At 41.6% G+C, this 20,154-nt stretch overlaps 1 protein-coding gene across 8 annotated transcripts in view; it reads right to left on the bottom strand.

The window, feature by feature from the left end:
- LOC106083910 (G-protein coupled receptor moody) overlaps positions 1-20,154 on the bottom strand; it is a 57,424-nt gene that overhangs the window by 6,972 nt on the left and 30,298 nt on the right. For 5 of the 8 annotated variants that reach the window (XM_059366874.1, XM_059366873.1, XM_059366867.1 and 2 more), the window contains exons 2-4: positions 2,138-2,318; positions 1,842-2,080; positions 1,280-1,778 (exon numbers count right to left, since the gene is read on the bottom strand). In XM_059366874.1, coding sequence (XP_059222857.1) covers positions 1,280-1,778; positions 1,842-2,080; positions 2,138-2,314 — 915 coding nt within the window. In that variant the 5' untranslated portion in view covers positions 2,315-2,318. Of the gene's footprint in view, positions 1-1,279; positions 1,779-1,841; positions 2,081-2,137; positions 2,319-6,907; positions 7,496-17,359; positions 17,421-20,154 lie in introns of those variants that run through there. The other 3 variants (XM_059366869.1, XM_059366870.1, XM_059366872.1) reach the window with 3 other exon arrangements.

Here is a 20,154-nt window from a genome sequence, read left to right as displayed (position 1 = left end):
CAAGAGTCTTCCGATGACAGACTAATAGAACGAAAATCTTCCGCCTTCGTGTGGTGGGGTTTTCCTGCTTTCGGAATGAAAATGACCTTCGTGTGCCTCCATCCCACAGGTATATATGACATACTGATACAAGCAGAGTATATCTCCCTAAGCTAAGGAATCAGTCTATCAGACACAGCTACTTAAGGATAGACTACTTAAAGGAATCGAAACATATTATCGCTCAAAGGATTTTCGGCTCAGACTCAGACAATTTCCCTAATGGCCTTTGACGAATGCATACCAGTGACAACCTCTTCTGGCGCTACGTTGTCCGTGTTTCCTCACTAGACATTGTCCATACATTCTCTGACTTCTGAATATACCCCACCGTTATAGGTATCGAGAACAGAATCTTCTTTAGCCTAGAGGCCTCAGATGTATCCTCTACGGAGCTGCAGAATTCTACCCAGGATTTGGTCTGAGCCTTTCTCAGCTTGCCCTTATATTTTCATAGCTCAGCCTTATAAATGTCCCAATAGTGTGGTGCTCTTGTGGCTTTTGCTCTTTTGAAGAGTTTTCTGCAGTCCTTCCTTAGATCAACCATGGTAGTCGCTGTTTACCCCTTTGCTTGGCACTAGGATATGCTCACACAAGCGAGTCATTCAGGGCCTTCGTGATCCGCTTGTGTCTATATCCTCCGTAGTTTCCATTTCCTTTTCTAGTCCAGAAGGCATAGTGGTGCAGAATTTGTGCGGATGTCAACTTGTTCTCTTTTTTCATTCATTCTTTGTTAGGTTTTCTCCTATATGATGACATTGTTAATGGGCAGATTTGACATCCTTAATGATGTTCATGGGGCCTATCCACTTTATGTTTTCGCATTGAGGATGTCAACTTGTTCTCTTTTAATAATCATTTTTTGTTTACATTTTCTCCTATATGATGACATTTTTAACCAGCAGATTTGACATCCTTAATGAAGTCCATGGGGCCTATCCACTTTATGTTTTCGCAAGTGACCTAACCTTCTATTGGTGAATCCTGCATTTAACCCAGGATTCAAAAGGAAGGTTGTGTCAAGCCGACATACATTTTTTTTAATTTTTGACAGTACTAGTCATTGTGGATGACATCCTTTGTATATGTTTTTTCTTATTTGTGTCATTTTTAATCGACTCATTTTGAATGGATAATGTTAATGGGGCCTTTCCACTTTCTGTTTTTGGCAAAAGCCCTAACCTTTTATTATTCAGCCATGCATTATGCGCTGTCTTTAACACACTGCTGTAACACTTACATGAGAACTATGCAATGATGGATCTGGCATGCATGCCGATTTATATGAAATGGGAAGATTCTCCAAAGAATAATTAACATCGATATATTCAATATCCTCATTGACACTAAAGGGTCTAAGTGCTACATCACCACTATCGATAGTACCATCTTTCTTAGTGTTTTCGTTATTTCCACCAGAAGAAGCCTTAGAATCACTAGCTCGTATGGCGGCAGCCGGTTTCGAGGCAGGTTCCCTAGTTCGTATGGCAGCCTTTCGTACCAAGTAAAATATGCGCGTGTAACAAAAGACAATGCAGCAACATGGTACCATAAAGGCCAACAAGAAAAGAAATTCTTTGGGTGAACGATTGTTGTCGTCACGCAATATCGAACAGGAGCCAATCGAGGTGTCAAGACCGAATTTGCCCCAAATGCCACGCCAAGTGGGTATCATAATGGAGAAACATAAAATCCATGTGCCCACCACCATGAGGGCCAAATGACGACGTTGATAGATTCTGTAAAGGAAATGTGACATCTTAGTAAGGGCTTCGGCAACTCATTTACATCTTAACCACCACCTTGTATATTGACGTGGATGTGCTATGATCACATAACGATTGATGGTTATTAAGGAGACTGTAAACAGTGAAACAGCCAGTAGACCATATCTCAGCAATGGAAATAAACGACACAATAAATCTCCATGTATCCAGGCTCGTCTTAAAAATGTGGAAGCTGCCAGTGGTAGATTGAAGCCTCCAAAAAGCAGATCTGATACTGAAAGATTTATGATGAAAACAGCTGTGGAGTTGCGATTCTGGAAAAAAAAACAACCCATGATGTATTTTTAAAGCCTTTGTTAGGTTTAACTTACCTGCTTTCCTCTTGAAAGGGCAAATATTGTCAAAATATTACCCGGTACACCGATTACCATGAAAAGTATGCACCCAATGGTTGCAATATTTAGCAGTTCATCGGAGTATCCCGCAAAAAGTTCGTTCGGAATGGCAGCGGTGTTATTTGTCACTGTAATCTTGTTAGGCGTTGACATCTCTCTGGGAGAAAAAAAAGAACCGTTCATTGGAGTGGGCGTTTTGTTATTTTACTCCGCAAGAATTTTTCTGTAACTCGCAATAGGTCATTATTATTGGAAGAAAAATTTAAGTCACTCAAGGATAGCTGCGATAAAGGTATCCATTAGACGGTTGATGATCTTCCAGTAGAGCGGCAGATCTAGAGCCCGGGAGTAGGCTTAGAAGGGACTCCCAAGACCCAACAGCTGCGGTGGTGGTATCAGCCCGTAGCATAAAGTCTGCTACTGAAACCTCGACTGGTGGAGCGGCAGCTCCAGTCTCCATTAGCGGAAAGACGACTGGTCAACAGGGGCTTTTGAGGAAGACACCTGGGGTTCGAGTCTTAAATACAAGGCCGAACCTGTTCTATATTCGCAATCTTATAATTTGCCTAGGCCATCGACCTTCGCCGGCAAATCAATACGCTCTTAAAGTGATTGGAATAATAGATGGCGCATCGTTCTCAGGTTTATTGAAAGGCTTCGTGCGAATGATCCTAAGCAAATTGCAAATTTTCCCAATGAACATTCCACTAAGGAAAAGGGGCAACCGCAGCGCAGAGGTTAGATTGTCCGCCTATGACGCTGAACACCTGGGTTCGAATCGTAGCGAGACCATCAGAAAAAATTTTCAGTGGTGGTTATCCCCTCCTAATGCTGGCAACATTTGTGAGGTACTATGCCATGTAAAACTTCTCTCCAAAGAGGTGTCGCACTGCGCCACGCCGTTCGGACTCGGCTATAAAAAGGAGGCCCTTTATCATTGAGCTTAAACTTGAATCGGACTGCACTCATTGATATATGAGAAGTTTGCCCCCTGAATGATCCTAAGACTCTCACAAATAGGGAGAGACTCCCTAAATTGGGCTCGGGGATTTGCTGCACAGACTGCCCAAAGACTACACGTTTAGATTCGGAAACTGCATCGCAGTTAGCCAAAAGGCTGCGGTCACCTGGAGGGGATCCCATGCCTAAAAGAACTAGGGCGAACAATAATAAGATGGTTCCAAGAACCTTTGCTAATGTCGCTAGGGACAGGGACAGTTTGGTGATGACAGTTGTCGATAAGGGAGAAGAACAGGGCTGCATACCTAGGAATAATTGGAGTGGGATAGTTAATGGACAGTCATCAGTAAACTCCGATGTTCTTGCGAAATTTCCTGGGTCTCCCCCAGTTTGTGACGATGCAGTCTGGTATCGCGTCCCATACAGACTAATTGCCTTCGGGGATCAATGCTCAATTGAAATGTATCGTTGTGCGCTAAAAAAGATTGTTGAGATCTGACCAGGTGCAGCAAAAGATTTAGTCAATGACGCATGCTTGGATACCAAGGATTCCCTCAGATCTTGAATCTTTCAACCACTAGTCAGTGGAAGATTGGTAGAATGGATGAGGCTAATATAGACCGAAGACATAAAGTATTTCTTACTAAACCTAGGCTGTCTCGCAGACTTCAACAATCTGAAGGAGTTGTATTCTACGGATTCTACAAGTTGGAACTGAAGTTCTATAGAAGCGGTGGGTTTGGGAAATCAGGAGACGACTCAACAGATGTTGCTGAACACTTGCCTGAGGAACTATCGACCACATCGCTAAAGTCTGTCGGATTGCAGGAGACTGAAAATTCCCATCCCATTCGGTAGATGGTTCCAAAGAGGGGGCTGTGAGCATTCCAAAACTATGTGGCCTCATCTAGACTTGAAGAGGTCTACTGCTTTGTTGTCATTGGCTAGAACAGACGTCTCAGTCATTGTATCCGCCATGACAGGTCACTGTCTAATCGGAAAATATGCTGAGAGACTGAATGTTGCCAGCAACAACTTTGGCAGAAGCTGTAGGGACATCGAGGAAGAATAGACTATAGAACACATTCTGCGTGTGTGTCCCGCACTAGCAGTTCGAAGGAGTTCCACTTTAGGTTCTCTTTTCTTTGAGAACCTGTCTGATTTTGCGGATGTGAACATTCGCAAGTTATTAGGCTTTTTACAGCGATCTGGAGGTTCAACGGTAGGAACCAGAAGCATCTTCCTTCTTCTGTTCCTGTGGTATCACAATGGACGAAAACGTCTGAGTGAGTCTGATGGCAGACTGCCACTTAAACCTAACCTAACCTAACCATGGGGGTGTGTTTCCAAGATTCGACCCTGCCGAACTTAGCACGCTTTCACTTGTTATGAACTGATTTAAATTATGACTTAGGAATATTCATCCTAGCCGATATTAACATGGTCTTTCTTGTTATAACTATATACTAATTTCGTTTGTAACACCTCGAAATACTCGTCTAAGACCCCATGACGTTTTAAGTCGATCTATCCATGTTCGTCCGTCCGTCCGTCAGTCAAAAGCACGCTTACTCTCGAAGGAGTAAAGATAGACACTTGAAACTTTACACAAATACTTCTGGTTATTGTAGATGAATTGTGATTGTAAATGGGCCAAATCGTTCCATGTTTTAATATAGGTACCATATAAACCGATCTTGGGTCTTAACTTCTTGACCTTCTAGAGGGCGCAATTATTATCCGATTTGGCTGACATTTTGCATATGTCGTTTTGGTATGAGTTCCAACAACTGTGCTAAGTATGTTCTAAATCAGTCCATAACCTGATATAGCTCCCATATAAACCGATCTCCCGATTAGACTTTTTGAGCTTCTAGAGGGCGCAAATCTTATCCGATTTAGATGAAATTTTGCACATATCATTTTGGTATGACTTCCAACAACTGTGTCAAGTATGGTCCAAACCGATTCATAACCTGATATAGCTGCCATATAAACCGGTCTCCCGATTAGACTTCTTCAGCCCCTAGAGGGCGCAATTCTTGGCTGCAATTTTTTCTTTTTCTTTGGCTGCAATTTTTTTTTTTGTTTTTTTTTTGCACATATCGTTTTGGTATGACTTCCAACAACTGCGATAAGTATGTTCTAGATCAGTCCATTACCTGTATAGCTCCCATTTAAACCGATCTCCCGATTAGATTTCTTGAGCCTCTAGAGGGCGCAATTGTTTTAAAATTTAGATGAAATTTTGTATGCTGTGATTGGTTATGACTTTCAACTAATGTTCAAAATATGGTCCAAATCTGTCTAAAACCGGATACAGCCGCCATTTAAACTGATCTCCCGATTAGATTTCTTGAGCCTTTAGAGGGCGCAAGTCTAATCCGATTTAGTTGAAATTTTGCACATATCGTTTTGATATGACTTGCAATAACTGTGTCAAGTATGGTCTAAATCGGTTCATGTTCTGATATAGCTGGCATATATATTTATTTTATTTTACTTTCCGAGTTTTAGACGGCGTAATTCCTATCCAATTTGGCTGAAATTTTGTGTATGTCGTTTTGGTATAACTTCCAACAACCGTGCCAAATATGGTCTAAATCGGTTGATAACCTGATGTAGCTCCCATATAAACCAATCTCCCGATTAGACTTCTCGAGCTTCGTGCGCAATTTGGCTGCATTTTTGATCATATTATTTCGGTTTGCTTTCCAACATCTGCGTCAAGTATGTACTTAATTAGTCCAAATCCTGATATAACTGTCATATAAACTGTTCTCTTGATTAGACTTCTTCCGCCTCTAGAGGGCACAATTGTTATCCAATTTGGTTGAAATTTAGCATGGGTGCTTTGTTATGACTTTCAACTATTGTGCCAAATATGGTCCAAAACTCTCTATAACCTGATACCGCTGCCATATAAACAGATCTCCCGATTAGCCTTCTTGAGCTTCTAGAGCACTTAATTCTTATCCGATTTGGCTGAAATTTTGCATGAGGGAATTGGTTATGACTTTCAACTTTTGTGCCAAATATGGTCCAAATCTGTCTATAACCTGATATAGCCGCCATAAAAACCGATCTCTCGATTAGACTTCTTGAGCTTCTAGAGGGCGCAATTCTAATCCGTTTTGATATGACTTCCAATAACTGTGTCAAGTATGGTCTAACTTAGTCCATAGTCTGATACAGCTGCCATATAAACCGTTCTCCGAACTTGGCACGATTTTACTTGTTAATTATTTGCAATTGTATGCATGGGTCATAAAGTGTCTCTAACAATTTTTAACTTCACAGGGCCTCATGCGCTCTGCCTTTGATCCGGCCCCGCCAATGTGCCGTGTGAATATATATAGCATCGATTAAGATTATTACATTCCAAAAATTCATTCAACCAACGGTCAATCACCATGGCCTGCAAAGGTACATATATAGCACACACAAGGCGTTATTTGGTAAACAGACGCTGCGAAATATGCTGATGATTCGCAATTTTCACACGATGACACTTGTGAATCGTTGCGCCCGTTCAACAATTGACCATTAAAATAAATTTTATGTTCTTTTTCCTTAATCACTTTGAAGTCCAGAATTTATCGATACTCCCCCATCTGCGCTGCTTAAACAAAATACGGCATATATTTTAAATAATTTGGTTTTTTGCCTATTTTTATTCGTAGTCGTAGTATGTGTGTTTGTATGTAAGTTTGTAGGTGGGTTATGGTGGGGGGAGTCATAGGGTATATTCATTGCCTTGCATGCACAAATCTCTCACACACTTACTAAACGAAACGGTACGAATTTGTTTATATGTCTCTCACTCTCTCGTTCTCTCTCTCTCTCTCTCTGCCCCAATCGATATTGAAAGATATTGGGGAAATGGAATAATCCAAATGATTATTGTGCGTGCGTGCGTGCCTTGCTTCCTATCACTTTGCTGCACCACACATTTGAATGAATGTTTGCTGCTGCAGATGATGTTGATGATGATACAAATTATTGCAATGAGGATTATGCATAGCTAGCACGGGCGGGGACAGGGCCAACTACCAACACTATTGCACTATTGGTTTGGTGGATTTTCCCACAACGAGAACATTTGTTGAAGAACAAGATGCGACGCGAATGTCACTGTCACCGAAATGAAAAGCTTTGTTGTGAGGAAAGAGCACGCGTCAAATTTTGAGTTAAGGCGAATTCGTTGATTTGCTTTCTGCAAGTGTCGACCGTTTTCTTTGCTCTGTACTACGAGGAGAAAGTTGCTAAAACTCTTTTCTTTATTGGCTCGGATTATGTAAGAGGAAAATGGAACACTAGACGGCGGCGGCGTTGCGTTCGGAAAAGCTTATTTTTGGATATATTAACGCTCGAAACATCTGAATTATACTAAAAAGTAAAAAGTATCGAAAAGAACAAAAACAACGAAAACAGATGAAGTCTCAATGCTCGGCCAGCAACCAACCAACAACCAAACATCGGAAGCGGCAGCACAATGCCCAGCAAGCGGCAACAAGAGCGAATAATGGAATGGATGAAATTCCTCCGCCTTCTGCATCCATCTTCTTGCTGCTTGTGGTTGTGGTGGATCTGTACAATATACCATCACCTAACCAGGCGAATACAATAGGCAGGCGGGCAATTGACTTCATCGGTTGGTAATATTGAATGAGAAGATTTGTTTACATTTTCGTTATTGTTGCTGCCCGTCTCCATCTCTGCTGCTGCTGCTGCTGCTACTTGATTTGTTTTCTGATGTTGTAGTTATTGTTTTATTTAAACATTTTCATCTACGAGAATCACTAGAGAATCGTGCTAAAAGTGTGTTCTGACTTTTCCAGCCCCAAGCCAAAGGAAACACAAATTCAAAAAAAAAAAAAAAAGAAACAAGTGAAAACGTGTTAAGTTTGGCCGTGCCGAACTTTGGATACCCACCACCATGGATAAATTAACCACCATCTTTTATAACAACTCCACTACCATGTCCAAAGTAATATGCAAATGGGGGCTGGTCTGGATCATATTTGATATAGGTCCCGAAAAGTCACAGTTTCAGCGAAATCCGCTTCTTATGGGATTAAGACCCTAAATCGAGAACTTTTATACAAGTCCCAGTTTCAACAAAACCCGCTTTTAATGGTATTAAGACCCCAAATTGGTAGGTCCCTAAATTGGAAGACGGGAGGCTTAATACAAGTTACTGTGTCAAATTCCAGCGAAATCGGGTAAAAAATGTACCTTTTATGGGCTCAAGACCCTTAATAGGTAAATCGCTCTTTATGGCAGCTATATTTGAATATAGGCCAATTTGAACCCTATTTGTCTTGTATATCGGGAGGCTTTAATCAACTCACTATTTCGAATTTCATCAAAATCGGATAATAATTCCGACTTCTATAGGCTTAAGACCCTAAATCAGCAGATCGATGTATATGACAGCTATAACTAAATATGGTCCTATCTGAACCATATTTGAGTCGAATATCGTTCACATCGGATCGGATTTTCATGGAAATCTTATAATAAATGTGCCTATTACGGGCTTAAGATCCGAAACCGGGATTTCAGTCTATATGGCAGCCAAAAGTGTAGAAAGCCCTTTGGGGGGTGGGCTAAGCACTCCCCAGAAAAGTTTTAGTCCATCCCAGAATTTATAAAAATTTTGTTGTTTTCGGCAAAATTTTGCTAATTTTATTGCTATTCGAAGGGTTTTATCCCCCTTACGGACTGGCTTCGCTAATGATGAGAGCTATATGTAAATATGGTCCGCTATGGACCCTATCCGTTTTTAATATCTGGGCCCTAGCACAATTTCCTGTTTCAAATTTCAGCGAAATCGGACAAAAAATGCGACTTTTACAGGCTTAAGACCCTATATCGCCATATCGGTCTATACGACAGGCTATATCCAAATATAGTCCGATTTGGCCCATTTAAAAACTTTACCTGCTTATAGAAGAAATACGAGTCTGTGCAAAATTTCATCTCAATACCTCAATTAAAGACTGCCACGTGATTACAGCTGACGGACACGCGGACGGAAAGAACTTACGTCGATCGGAGATATATATACTTTGTAGGGTAGGAAATGGACATTTCGATGTGTTGCAAACGAAATGGCCAAATGAATTTACCCCCTATCCTATGGTGGTGGGTATAAAAATGAAGAAAACATTTTATATTTACAAATTATTTCAAATATTTATACTGAACGAAAATTGCATAAGTACAAATCAATCAATGAAGCAATAGGCCATAGAGTGAAAGTCTTTCCATCACTATGGAAAAAGTGACCATCAAATGACATCTATGCGCAAGTGAGCAAGAGGTGTCCGGACCACCTCACTGTGGAAAAAGTGACCACAAATGATGAAATATGCGCAAGTGACCAAGAGGTGCCCGGAACACGTAGCGCCTTGGAATTTCGCATATGATATCGATAATCGCATCATTTGGTTGTCGGGCTATAGGGGAGTGAAATAGCAGACGTTTTGGCAGTGAAGGCCAGAGGCCGTTGCCGTCAATACACTTGGTTAATCCGAAGACGACTATGGAACACCAAACCGGTCGGTAGGATGACGAAAATCCTATGGGGATTATGGGAATTATGGGAAGACGAGTCTATTACTGAATGAAAGTACGGTCAGTATAGCTTTCGGTATCATAACGGGACACATAGGACTACGAGATAGAGCTGACAAAATATCGATGGCACTTTCGATACTGTCGACATATTATTTTTTTTGTTTGAATATCGATTGGTATTTTTCCTATCGATACTCTCGGCAAAATTAAATTTGTTCTAAAACTGAACAAAAATAGGCGATACGACACACATGGCACACGATTCAGAGATGCCGCCTTCAAACCTCAAGTCGCTGGTTGAAACCGCTTCTGTAGGTAAGAAGAGCCCATTGTAAGAAGTGATGCTAATGCACATACCAGATATGGGGAAGTTCGAATGTCAACGAAAGGGGTATGATAAACCGACCTTTATTACCAGGAACAGGCAGGAGGTACTAGATATTATTGGTTGCCCAAAAAGTAATTGCGGATTTTTCAAATAGTCGGCGTTGACAAATTTTTTCAACGGCTTGTGACTCTGTAATTGCATTCTTTCTTCTGTCAGTTATCAGCTGTTACTTTTAGCTTGCTTTAGAAAAAAAGTGTAAAAAAAGTATATTTGATTAAAGTTCATTTTAAGTTTTATTAAAAATGCATTTACTTTCTTTTAAAAAATCCGCAATTACTTTTTGGGCAACCCAATACCTTCGTATCGGAAGATATAAGTGGAAGAATATGCGACTGGGATATGTTGGATGACCACAGTTTCTCTGATCATCGTTATATTAGTTTCAGCCTTGGAGAAAATACTGCAGTAGTGGTCCTTCGGCTAAGTAGAAATAAGTCAGATTGGGATAAATTTCGGCAAAAATTCGTCTATCTCTTCTATACCAGTAAAGAAAGTAGAAACTACGGTGGATATAGACATAGAGGTCAAGCGGATCACGAAGACCCTGAATGACTCGCTTGTGTCAACATGTCCTAGTGCCAAGCCAAGAGGCAAACAGCGACCGCCATGGCGGACCCCAGAGCTGGTTGGGTTAAAGAAGGATTGCAGAAAACTCTTCAACAGAACAAAAGCCACAAGAGCAAGACACGATTGGGACATCTATAAGGCTGAGCTAAGAAAATATAAGGGTAAGCTGAGAAAGGCTCAGAACAAATCCTAGGTAGAATTCTGCAGCTTCGTGGAGGATACATCTGAGGCCTTTAGGCTAAGGGAGATTCTGTCCTCGAGACCTATTACGGTGGGGCATATTCAGAAGTCAGAAAATGTATGGAGGAAACACAAGAACTACTCGTTAATACACATTTCCCGGGAAATTCTCCGATGGGCAACGTAGTGCTAGAATAGGTTGTCACTGGTATGTATTCGTCGGATGCTATTAGGGAAATTGTCTGAGTCTGAGCCGAAAATGTTTGGGCGATAAGAGGCTTTGAGCGACAAGTCGCCAGGCTCTGATGATCTATCACCTGTTGAATTACAAGCTGTGTCTGATAGACTGGTTCCCTGGCTTAGGGAAATATACTCTGCTGGTATCAGAATGCCATATTATAATATACCATTCCGAAAGCAGGAAACCCCTACCACACGAAGGCGAAAGATTTTCGTCCTATTAGTTTGTCATCCTTTATGCTGAAGACTCTTGGGAGGTTGATAGAAACATATCTTAGGGCAAAGATCCCTGGAGATCGCCTGTCGCGGCAGCATAGTAAAGGCAAATCCACTGAAATAGCCCTACATGACTTAGTCGGTTACATAGAGGGTTCTCTCGCTGTCAAGGAATATACATTTGCGGTTAGGGAAAAGTTTCCCAGCACTCTAAGAGATATACTTCAGGAAGCTCTACGTGCAACAGCAAAGTGGGTTACCGAAAGTGGTCTAGGCGTAAATCAGTGCAAGACAGAAGTAGTTCTTTTCAGCAGAAGATATAAGTTGCCTACAGTGGCACTTGTCTCCGTGGGAGGAGAGAATGCTTCATTTACAGAAAGCGCAAAATACCTGGGTGTTTGGCTGGACAGGAAATTGAACTTCAATCCAACGTTTTGGAAAGGGCAAGAAAGGCCACTCTAGCCCTATACACCTGCAAGAGGTGTATAGAGGCAAAAGTTGGGGGTTTAGACCGCGTGTCATGCATTGAGTATATACTGCAGTTGTCAGGCCCATTATGCTATATGGTGTTGTGGCCTGGTGGACGGCGCTTAAAAAGTGCACCTCCTGCTCTATACTTAATCGGATCCAAAGGATGGCTTCTTTGTACATCACAGCCACACTGAGGACGACACCATCTGAAGCACTGAATTTAATGCTACATCTTATGCCTCTGGGCATTGTGGCTACCCAAATTACAGCGACCACTGCCGTGAGGTTAAGGGAGCTTTCTCATTGGTCATGTGGCGGCAACGGACACTGTTTTATCCTTGATACAAAAATGCAAAATGCAAATTTGCAAATTTTGCTCATGAACATTCCACTAAGGAACAGGGGCAAACTTCTCACATATCAATGAGTGCAGTCCGATTCAAGTTTAAGCTCAACGATAAGGGACCTCCTTTTTATAGCCGAGTCCGAACGGCGAGCCGCAGTGCGACACCTCTTTATAGAGATGTTTTACATGGAATAATACCTCACAAATGTCGCCAGCATTAGGAGGGGAAAACCACTGGTGAAATTTTTTTTCTGATGGTCTCGCCAGGATTCGAACCCAGGCGTTCAGCATCATAGGCGGACATGCTAACCTCTGCGCTACGGTGGCCTCCTCGGATATATATCCTTGATGTTCCAGGCAGTGTGGATTACACCCTACCTGAGCCCTTTTTTGATAAGAATTACTGTACCACTATTCCTGATAGAACCGATTAGAACTACGATATCCCTGGTTACAGAAGTTACATAGACTTCCATACGGATGGTTCCATACTAAACGACCAGGTGATCTTTGTACTCTAAAGATCTAGAACTAGTCATATCGAAAAGGTTACCTGACCACTGCAGTGTATATCAAGAAAAGATCTTTGCAATTCAGAAAGTGGTGAAATGAAGATTGGCATAAATATCTTCTCAGGCGGCCGTTATGTCCCTGGAGAACGTAATTCTGAACACATAAACCGCCCTCGACTCTCGCAGATCTCTCAACGAGATGACTGAACAGTTCAAAATTCACCTATTCTGGGTGCCGGGACACAGAGATATCCCAGGTGATTGTAAAGCGGATGAGCTTGCAAGACTAGGAACTACCCTACATATTCCAGAGATACTGGAATCTATGGGTATGCCTCTTGTAAGCTAAGTTTTCAGGACCAGTCCCGAAGGGCAACGAATGATAGATGGTCACAAAGAGGGGGCTGTCAGCATTCCAAAACTATGTGGCCTCATTTAGACTTGAAGAGGTCTACTGCTTTGTTGTCATTGGCTAGAGAAGATGTCTCAATCATTGTGTCCGTCATGACAGGTCACCGTATAATCGGAAAACATGCTGACAGACTGAAGGTTGCCAGCAACGACTTTTGCAGAAGCTGTAGGGACATCGAGGAAGAAGAGACTATAGAACACCTTCTATGTGTGTGTCCCGCACTAGCAGTTAAAAGGAGCTCCACTTTAGGTTCTCATTTCTTTGAGCACCTGTCTGATTTAGTGGATGGTTCAACGGTAGGATCTAGAAGACATCTTCCTTCTTCTGTTCCTTTGGTATCACCATGGACGAAAACGTCTGAGTGAATCTGATGGCAGACTGTCACTTAAACCTAACCTTACCTAGGCTTCGGGCGTAACTGTTCTGGAAGTAAGCTATGGTGTACTCCTTCGGTGGGAGGCACGTCTCCACCTCTTGGTGAAGGCCGTCTCAACTGATGGTATAGGTTGTTCGGTCGGTATAAAGTGTGGTTTTTAGATAGACGGACGGACATCGCCAGATCTACTCAACAGGTCAAATTCCAAATTTGCTCATGAACATTCCATTGAGGAAGAGGAGCAAGCTTCTCACATATCAATGAGTGCTGTCCGATTCAAGTTTAAGCTCAATGATAAGGGGCCTCCTTTTTATAGCCGAGTCTGAACGGCGTGTCACAGTGCGACACCTATTTTGGTGAGAATTTTTTACATGGCTCCATGATAAGGGGCCTCCTTTTTATAGCCAAGTCCGAACGGCGTGTCACAGTGCGACACCTCTTTTGGTGAGAATTTTTTACATGGCTGCCTCAAAAATTCCGCCAGAATTAGGAGGGGATAACCAACGTTAAAAATCTTTTCTGATGTTGTGGCCAGGACTCGAACTCAGGCATTCAGCTTCATAGGCGGACATGCTAACCTCTGCGCTACGGTGGCCTTCAATGGGTTCTTGTATTAATATTTCGCGCTGTAATATGTAAGACCTCCCACCATATTACGGTAATGGGTGTTAATATTTTTAATTTCCACATTAATTGCAATACGATACAACAAATAAGCCCACTCCTTGATAAATGAATTGCCTTCATTTAAATTCATTGCATTATCTACACTTGCTGAATAGTCTGAGAATATAGAATTCCACAAAGTTTCGCAAAGCAACTTGACCAATTGTTTGCTATTCTAAAATAATGAAACAAAAAACCAAACATTTACAGACACAACGAGCGCATTGAAATAAATACTCGTGTTTAAGTTAATGTAACATGATGAGAATTCTTATTGAGTCATCAGAATAAAACTGACGATATATTTACACACCACAATTCCCCTTGACTCACTCATTCGTGCCTGCCAAACGTGTATGGAGGTCCCCATAAAATGTAAATTAAAATAATTTTATTAATACCAATCAATTCCAGTGAATATTGTTTATCGCCATATGAGAGTTGTTATAGAAATGAACTGGGAAATGCCTAAAACCAGCGAATATGCTTTCTTTGAAAAATATGATGAACAACTTTTTTTTTTGCAAGACATTAATTGAGGAAATGCAGTGACTTATTTGCCTTAAGACATGGTGCTAAAGTGCAATTGAGATAACTAATATTTTAGACAATATTTAGGCAGGAATCTCTATGCAGCCCAGAGAACAGGTAGTGGACGAGCACACATTCCCAAGATGTCTGTTTAATGTAGGTCAAATTATTGAGAGGTCATCCAGAAAAAACTTCACCATAGCCAGACAGCTAAACACGCTCAATTGGAGAAAAACACCAAGGGCAATATTCATATTGCCTTTGTTCAGGAACCATGGACAACTCTGAACAAAGTTTCTGGACTGAACCTTATCAACAACCAACAAGCAAAAGCGTGCTAAGTTCGGCCGGGCTGAATAAATTAAGTTGTAAGGCATAATTTTACCAAACTTCTATCAAACCAGCAAAAATTAAAGCTTAAGCCTAGCACAAAAAGCGCGGTAAAAACAAACCAAAGTTAAGTGCTTTGAAAACTTCCATCTCTGCTATCAACACATGTTAAATTTTGTTTCGATCTGGCAACTCCTTCATATAGAAACAGGTGTTCATAAAAGACGCATCCGCGATTTTTTACAATGGAAAAATTAGCAATGCGTGGTGTCATTAAATCTTACATATCACAAGTAAAAGCGTGCTAAGTTTGGCCGGGCCGAATCTTATATACCCTCCACCATGGAATACATTTGTCGAGTTCTTTTCCCGGCATCTCTTCTTAGGCAAAAAAAGGATATAAGAAAATATTTGCTCTGATATTAGAGCGATATCAAGATATAATCCGGTTTAGACCACAATTAAATTATATGTTGGAGACCTGTGTAAAATGTCAGCCAATTCGAATACGAATTGCACCCTTTGGGGGCTCAAGAAGTAAAATAGAGAGATCGATTTATATGGGAGCTGTATCGGGCCATAGACCGATTCAGACCATAATAAACACGTATGTTGAGAGGATCCGTTGTACAAAATTTCAGGCAAATCGGATAATAATTGCGACCTCTAGATGCTCAAAAAGTCAAGACCCCAGATCTGTTTATATGACAGCTATATCAGGTTATGAACCGATTTGAATCATACTTAGCACAATTGTTGGATATCATAACAAAACACGTCGTGCAAAATTTCATTACAATCGGGTAAGAATTGCGCTCTCTAGAGGCTCAAGAAGTCAAGACCCAAGATCGGTTTATATGGCAGCTGTACCAGGTTATGGACCGATTTGAACCAAACTTAACACAGTTGTTAGAAGTGATACTAAAACACTATGTGCAAAATTTCAGTCAAATCGGATGAGAATTGCGCCCTCTAGAGGGTCAAGAAATCAAGATCCCAGATCGGTTTATATGGCAACAATATCAGGTTATGAACCGATTTGAATCATACTTAGCACAATTGTTGGATATCATAACAAAACACGTCGTGCAAAATTTCATTCCAATCGGGTAAGAATTGCGCTCTCTAGAGGCTCAAGAAGTCAAGACCCAAGATCGGTTTATACGGCAACTATACCAGGTTATGAACCGATTTGAACCATACTTAACACAGTTGTTAGAAGTGATACTACAACACTATGTGCAAGATTTCATTCAAATCGGATGAGAATTGCGCCCTCTAGAGGGTCAAGAAGTCAAGACCCAAGATCGGTTTATATGGCAGCTATATCAAAACATGGACCGAAATAGCCCATTTACAATACTAACCGACCTACACTAATAAAAAGTATTTGTGCAAAATTTCAAGCGGCTAGCTTTACTCCTTCGGAAGTTAGCGTGCTTTCGACAGACAGACGGACGGAGGGACGGACGGAGGGACGGACGGAGGGACGGACGGAGGGACGGACGGAGGGACGGACGGAGGGACGGACGGAGGGACGGACGGAGGGACGGACGGAGGGACGGACGGAGGGACGGACGGACGGACGGAGGGACGGACGGAGGGACGGACGGAGGGACGGACGGAGGGACGGACGGAGGGACGGACGGAGGGACGGACGGAGGGACGGACGGAGGGACGGACGGAGGGACGGACGGAGGGACGGACGGAGGGACGGACGGAGGGACGGACGGAGGGACGGACGGAGGGACGGACGGAGGGACGGACGGAGGGACGGACGGAGGGACGGACGGAGGGACGGACGGAGGGACGGACGGAGGGACGGACGGACAGACGGACGGACAGACGGACGGACGGACATGGCTAGATCGACATACAATGTCGCGACGATCAAGAATATATATACTTTATGGAGTCTCAGACGAATATTTCGAATAGTTACAAACAGAATGACGAAATTAGTATACCCCCATCCTATGGTGGAGGGTATAAAAATCGAAAATTTGCCATCAATTATTTGGGATATTCGTTGATATTTTGCATATATGCAAGCAGAATCGAAATTGTGAAGCCATTATAAGTTTACAAAATTAAATTTATTGGGTTGCCCAAAAAGTAATTGCGGATTTTTTAAAAGAAACTAAATGCATTTTCAATAAAACTTAGAATGAACTTTAATCAAATATACTTTTTTACACTTTTTTTCTAAAGCAAGCTAAAAGTAACAGCTGATAACTGACAGAAGAAAGAATGCAATTACAGAGTCACAAGCCGTTGAAAAAATTTGTCAACGCCGACTATATGAAAAATCCGCAATTACTTTTTGGGCAACCCAATATTACAAAATACCACCGCATTTGGAAAATAAAGTCAAAATTTAAATTTTGGATAAAAATCTGGACCATAGTCATCACATACTCGTTGATCGTGTAGTTTTTGATTTGGTGCACCAAGCTCGCCATTGGATTTTGATGATGCTGCACTACTGGCAAGAATATCCACCAGAATTTCTGCGGTTTTTGGAAAGGCAATTCTGCAAGAGAGCCATTGGCAAAAAAAAGTGGGGGCTTAAGCCGCGTGTCATAAGCTGACAACAGGTCACTACACTACAGGGTCAAACCTATGATGGTGTATGGAGTTATGGTCTGCTGGACGTACCTATTTTTCAATTCTTAGCTGGATTCAAAGGATAAGAGAAAAATAATTTGTCTATGTTGCAGTTGAGATGTAATCCGTTTCAACTCTATTATTGTTCATTTATTTTATTGTTATTTTTTTTAGATTATTTGCACAATAACTCTCACATTGAACAAAAAATAAAATGACAGGCTAATAATGTTCTTTGATAAAGACTGAACAATGATTGCTTGATGTTGGGTTGCCCAAAAAGTAATTGCGGATTTTTCATATAGTCGGCGTTGACAAATTTTTTCACAGCTTGTGACTCTGTAATTGCATTCTTTCTTCTGTCAGTTATCAGCTGTTACTTTTAGCTTGCTTTAGAAAAAAAGTGTAAAAAAAGTATATTTGATTAAAGTTCATTCTAAGTTTTAATAAAAATGCATTTACTTTCTTTTAAAAAATCCGCAATTACTTTTTGGGCAACCCAATACTTTATCTAACAGTCGACGTTTGTCAATTCCTATTTTGGTAAAGGGAATTGCACCGATTAAGAGATTGCTAAATTACAAGGAACTTTGTGTTAGCCACTAACCCACAATGATAAATTTGAAATAATGAATTTTTATTTCGAGCGTAGAGTTTCAGTGAGGGGTCAGGTGGCACTGACTCTAACTTACGTGGCACTGACTCTAACTTAACTGAATCACGACTCACGAGAAAATCACGAACCATGAGATATAAGAAAATCACGACTTGGGGTAACTACTCTTTTCTGCTTTCGGAAAAGTCTCTAAATTTCGCTTATTTTTCTCCTACTTTTCGCCGACGCAGAAAAAATTATTATTCGCTTCATGGAAAAATATTTTTTCAACCGTGATTCGCAAGTTTTTCGTCAGTCGTGATTTTTTCGTGAGTCGTGCGTGTGTTAAATTTTTGTCTCGTGAGCGTGGGTGAAAAATCACTCAGTGGCCCACATCAGCGTATGTTCCCACATTAGGGGCGGCTGGAGACGAGCGTCGGATCTTGGAGCAAGCGACTCGTGACATCGTGGGAAACAAGTATGATCTAACATAACCTATGCCTTGTGGAAGCTAGGTCAGTAGCTCCCAGCCCCCAGAAAATTATAAGGATTACCCTGGGGGATAAAAAAAAGCAGTAAAAGCGGACAGGCAAACGAAAATGGGACCATGATTTGCGGATCTGCAACTGGAATGTCAGAACCCTTTATAGAGAAGGTGCAGTATACGCATCGGCGGATCTATTGGAGAAGGAAACGTACAAACGATGTACCAAAAATCGCATCACAACAACAGCAAACGGTGACGAACTACATTATAGCTGCCATGACACGAGACAAGAATTTGACTGTGAATTTGTGGTTGGTCGGAGACTGAAACATTTTGTCTCCAGCTTTACTCTGGTGGATGAGTGGCTAGCCACAATCCGCATAAAGGCCAAATTTTTCAAAATTAGCCTCAGTTGTGTCCATGCCCCGACCGAAGGCAAGGACAAGCAGACCAAGGGTATTTATTGCGAGCTAGAGTCGTTAGTTGTCGTGTCACGCGTCAGTCAAGTGATTCGTGAGTTTGAGCGTGAGTAAGTGAAATCACAACTCACGAGAAAATCACGACTCATGAGACACTTACGAGACACTTACGACTCACGAAACATAAAATTTCTCTCATGCCCCGACCGAAGACAAGGACAAGCAGACCAAGGGTATTTATTGCGAGCTAGAGTCGTTAGTTGTCGTGTCACGCGTGAGTCATGTGATTCGTGAGTGAGATCCAAAGCTAATTATGTGATCGTATGTGAACGTGTTTGAGCGTGAGTAAGTGAAATCACAACTCACGAGAAAATCACGACTCATGAGACACTCACGAGACACTTACAACTCACGAAACATAAAATTTCTCTCATGGCCCAACCGAAGACAAGGTCAAGCAGACCAAGGATATTTATAGCGAGCTAGAGTCATTAGTTGTCGTGTCACACGTACGTCATGTGATTCGTGAGTGAGATCCGAAGCTAATCATGTGATCGTATGTGACCGTGTTTGAGCGTGAGTGAAATCACAACTCACGAGAAAATCACGACTCATGAGACACTCACGACTCACGAGACACTTACGACTCACGAAACATAGTATTTCCCCCATGCTCTCAAATCATACGGTATTTTAACGTACGAATCTGTCTACAGGTGCAAAGAAAGGAAAAGAACTTATAAGTGGTTATGCAGGAACAGAAGAAGAAAGATGCCTTCTAGTTCCCACTGTTGAGCCATCCAGATTGCTTTAAAAACCCCAATAACTTGCGAATATTCACATCCGCTAAATCACACAGGTTCTCAAAGAAATGAGAACCTAAAGTGGAACTCCTTCTAACTGCTAGTGCGGGACTCATACACAGAAGGTCGTTGCTAGCAACCTTCAGTCTGTCAGCATGTTTCCCGATTAGACAGTGACCTGTCATTACGGACACAATGACTGAGACGTCTGTTCTAGCCAATGTAAGCAAACCAGTACACCTCTTCAAGGGGTCCACTGATTGCGAATCGACATAAAAAGTCGTGCGTGGGTAAAATTTTTG

Source organism: Stomoxys calcitrans, chromosome 4 (genome assembly GCF_963082655.1).
Source record: "Stomoxys calcitrans chromosome 4, idStoCalc2.1, whole genome shotgun sequence".
NCBI lineage: Eukaryota > Metazoa > Arthropoda > Insecta > Diptera > Muscidae > Stomoxys > Stomoxys calcitrans.
Note: the sequence above shows the minus strand (reverse complement) of the source record. Positions and strands in the feature narration are given on the sequence as shown.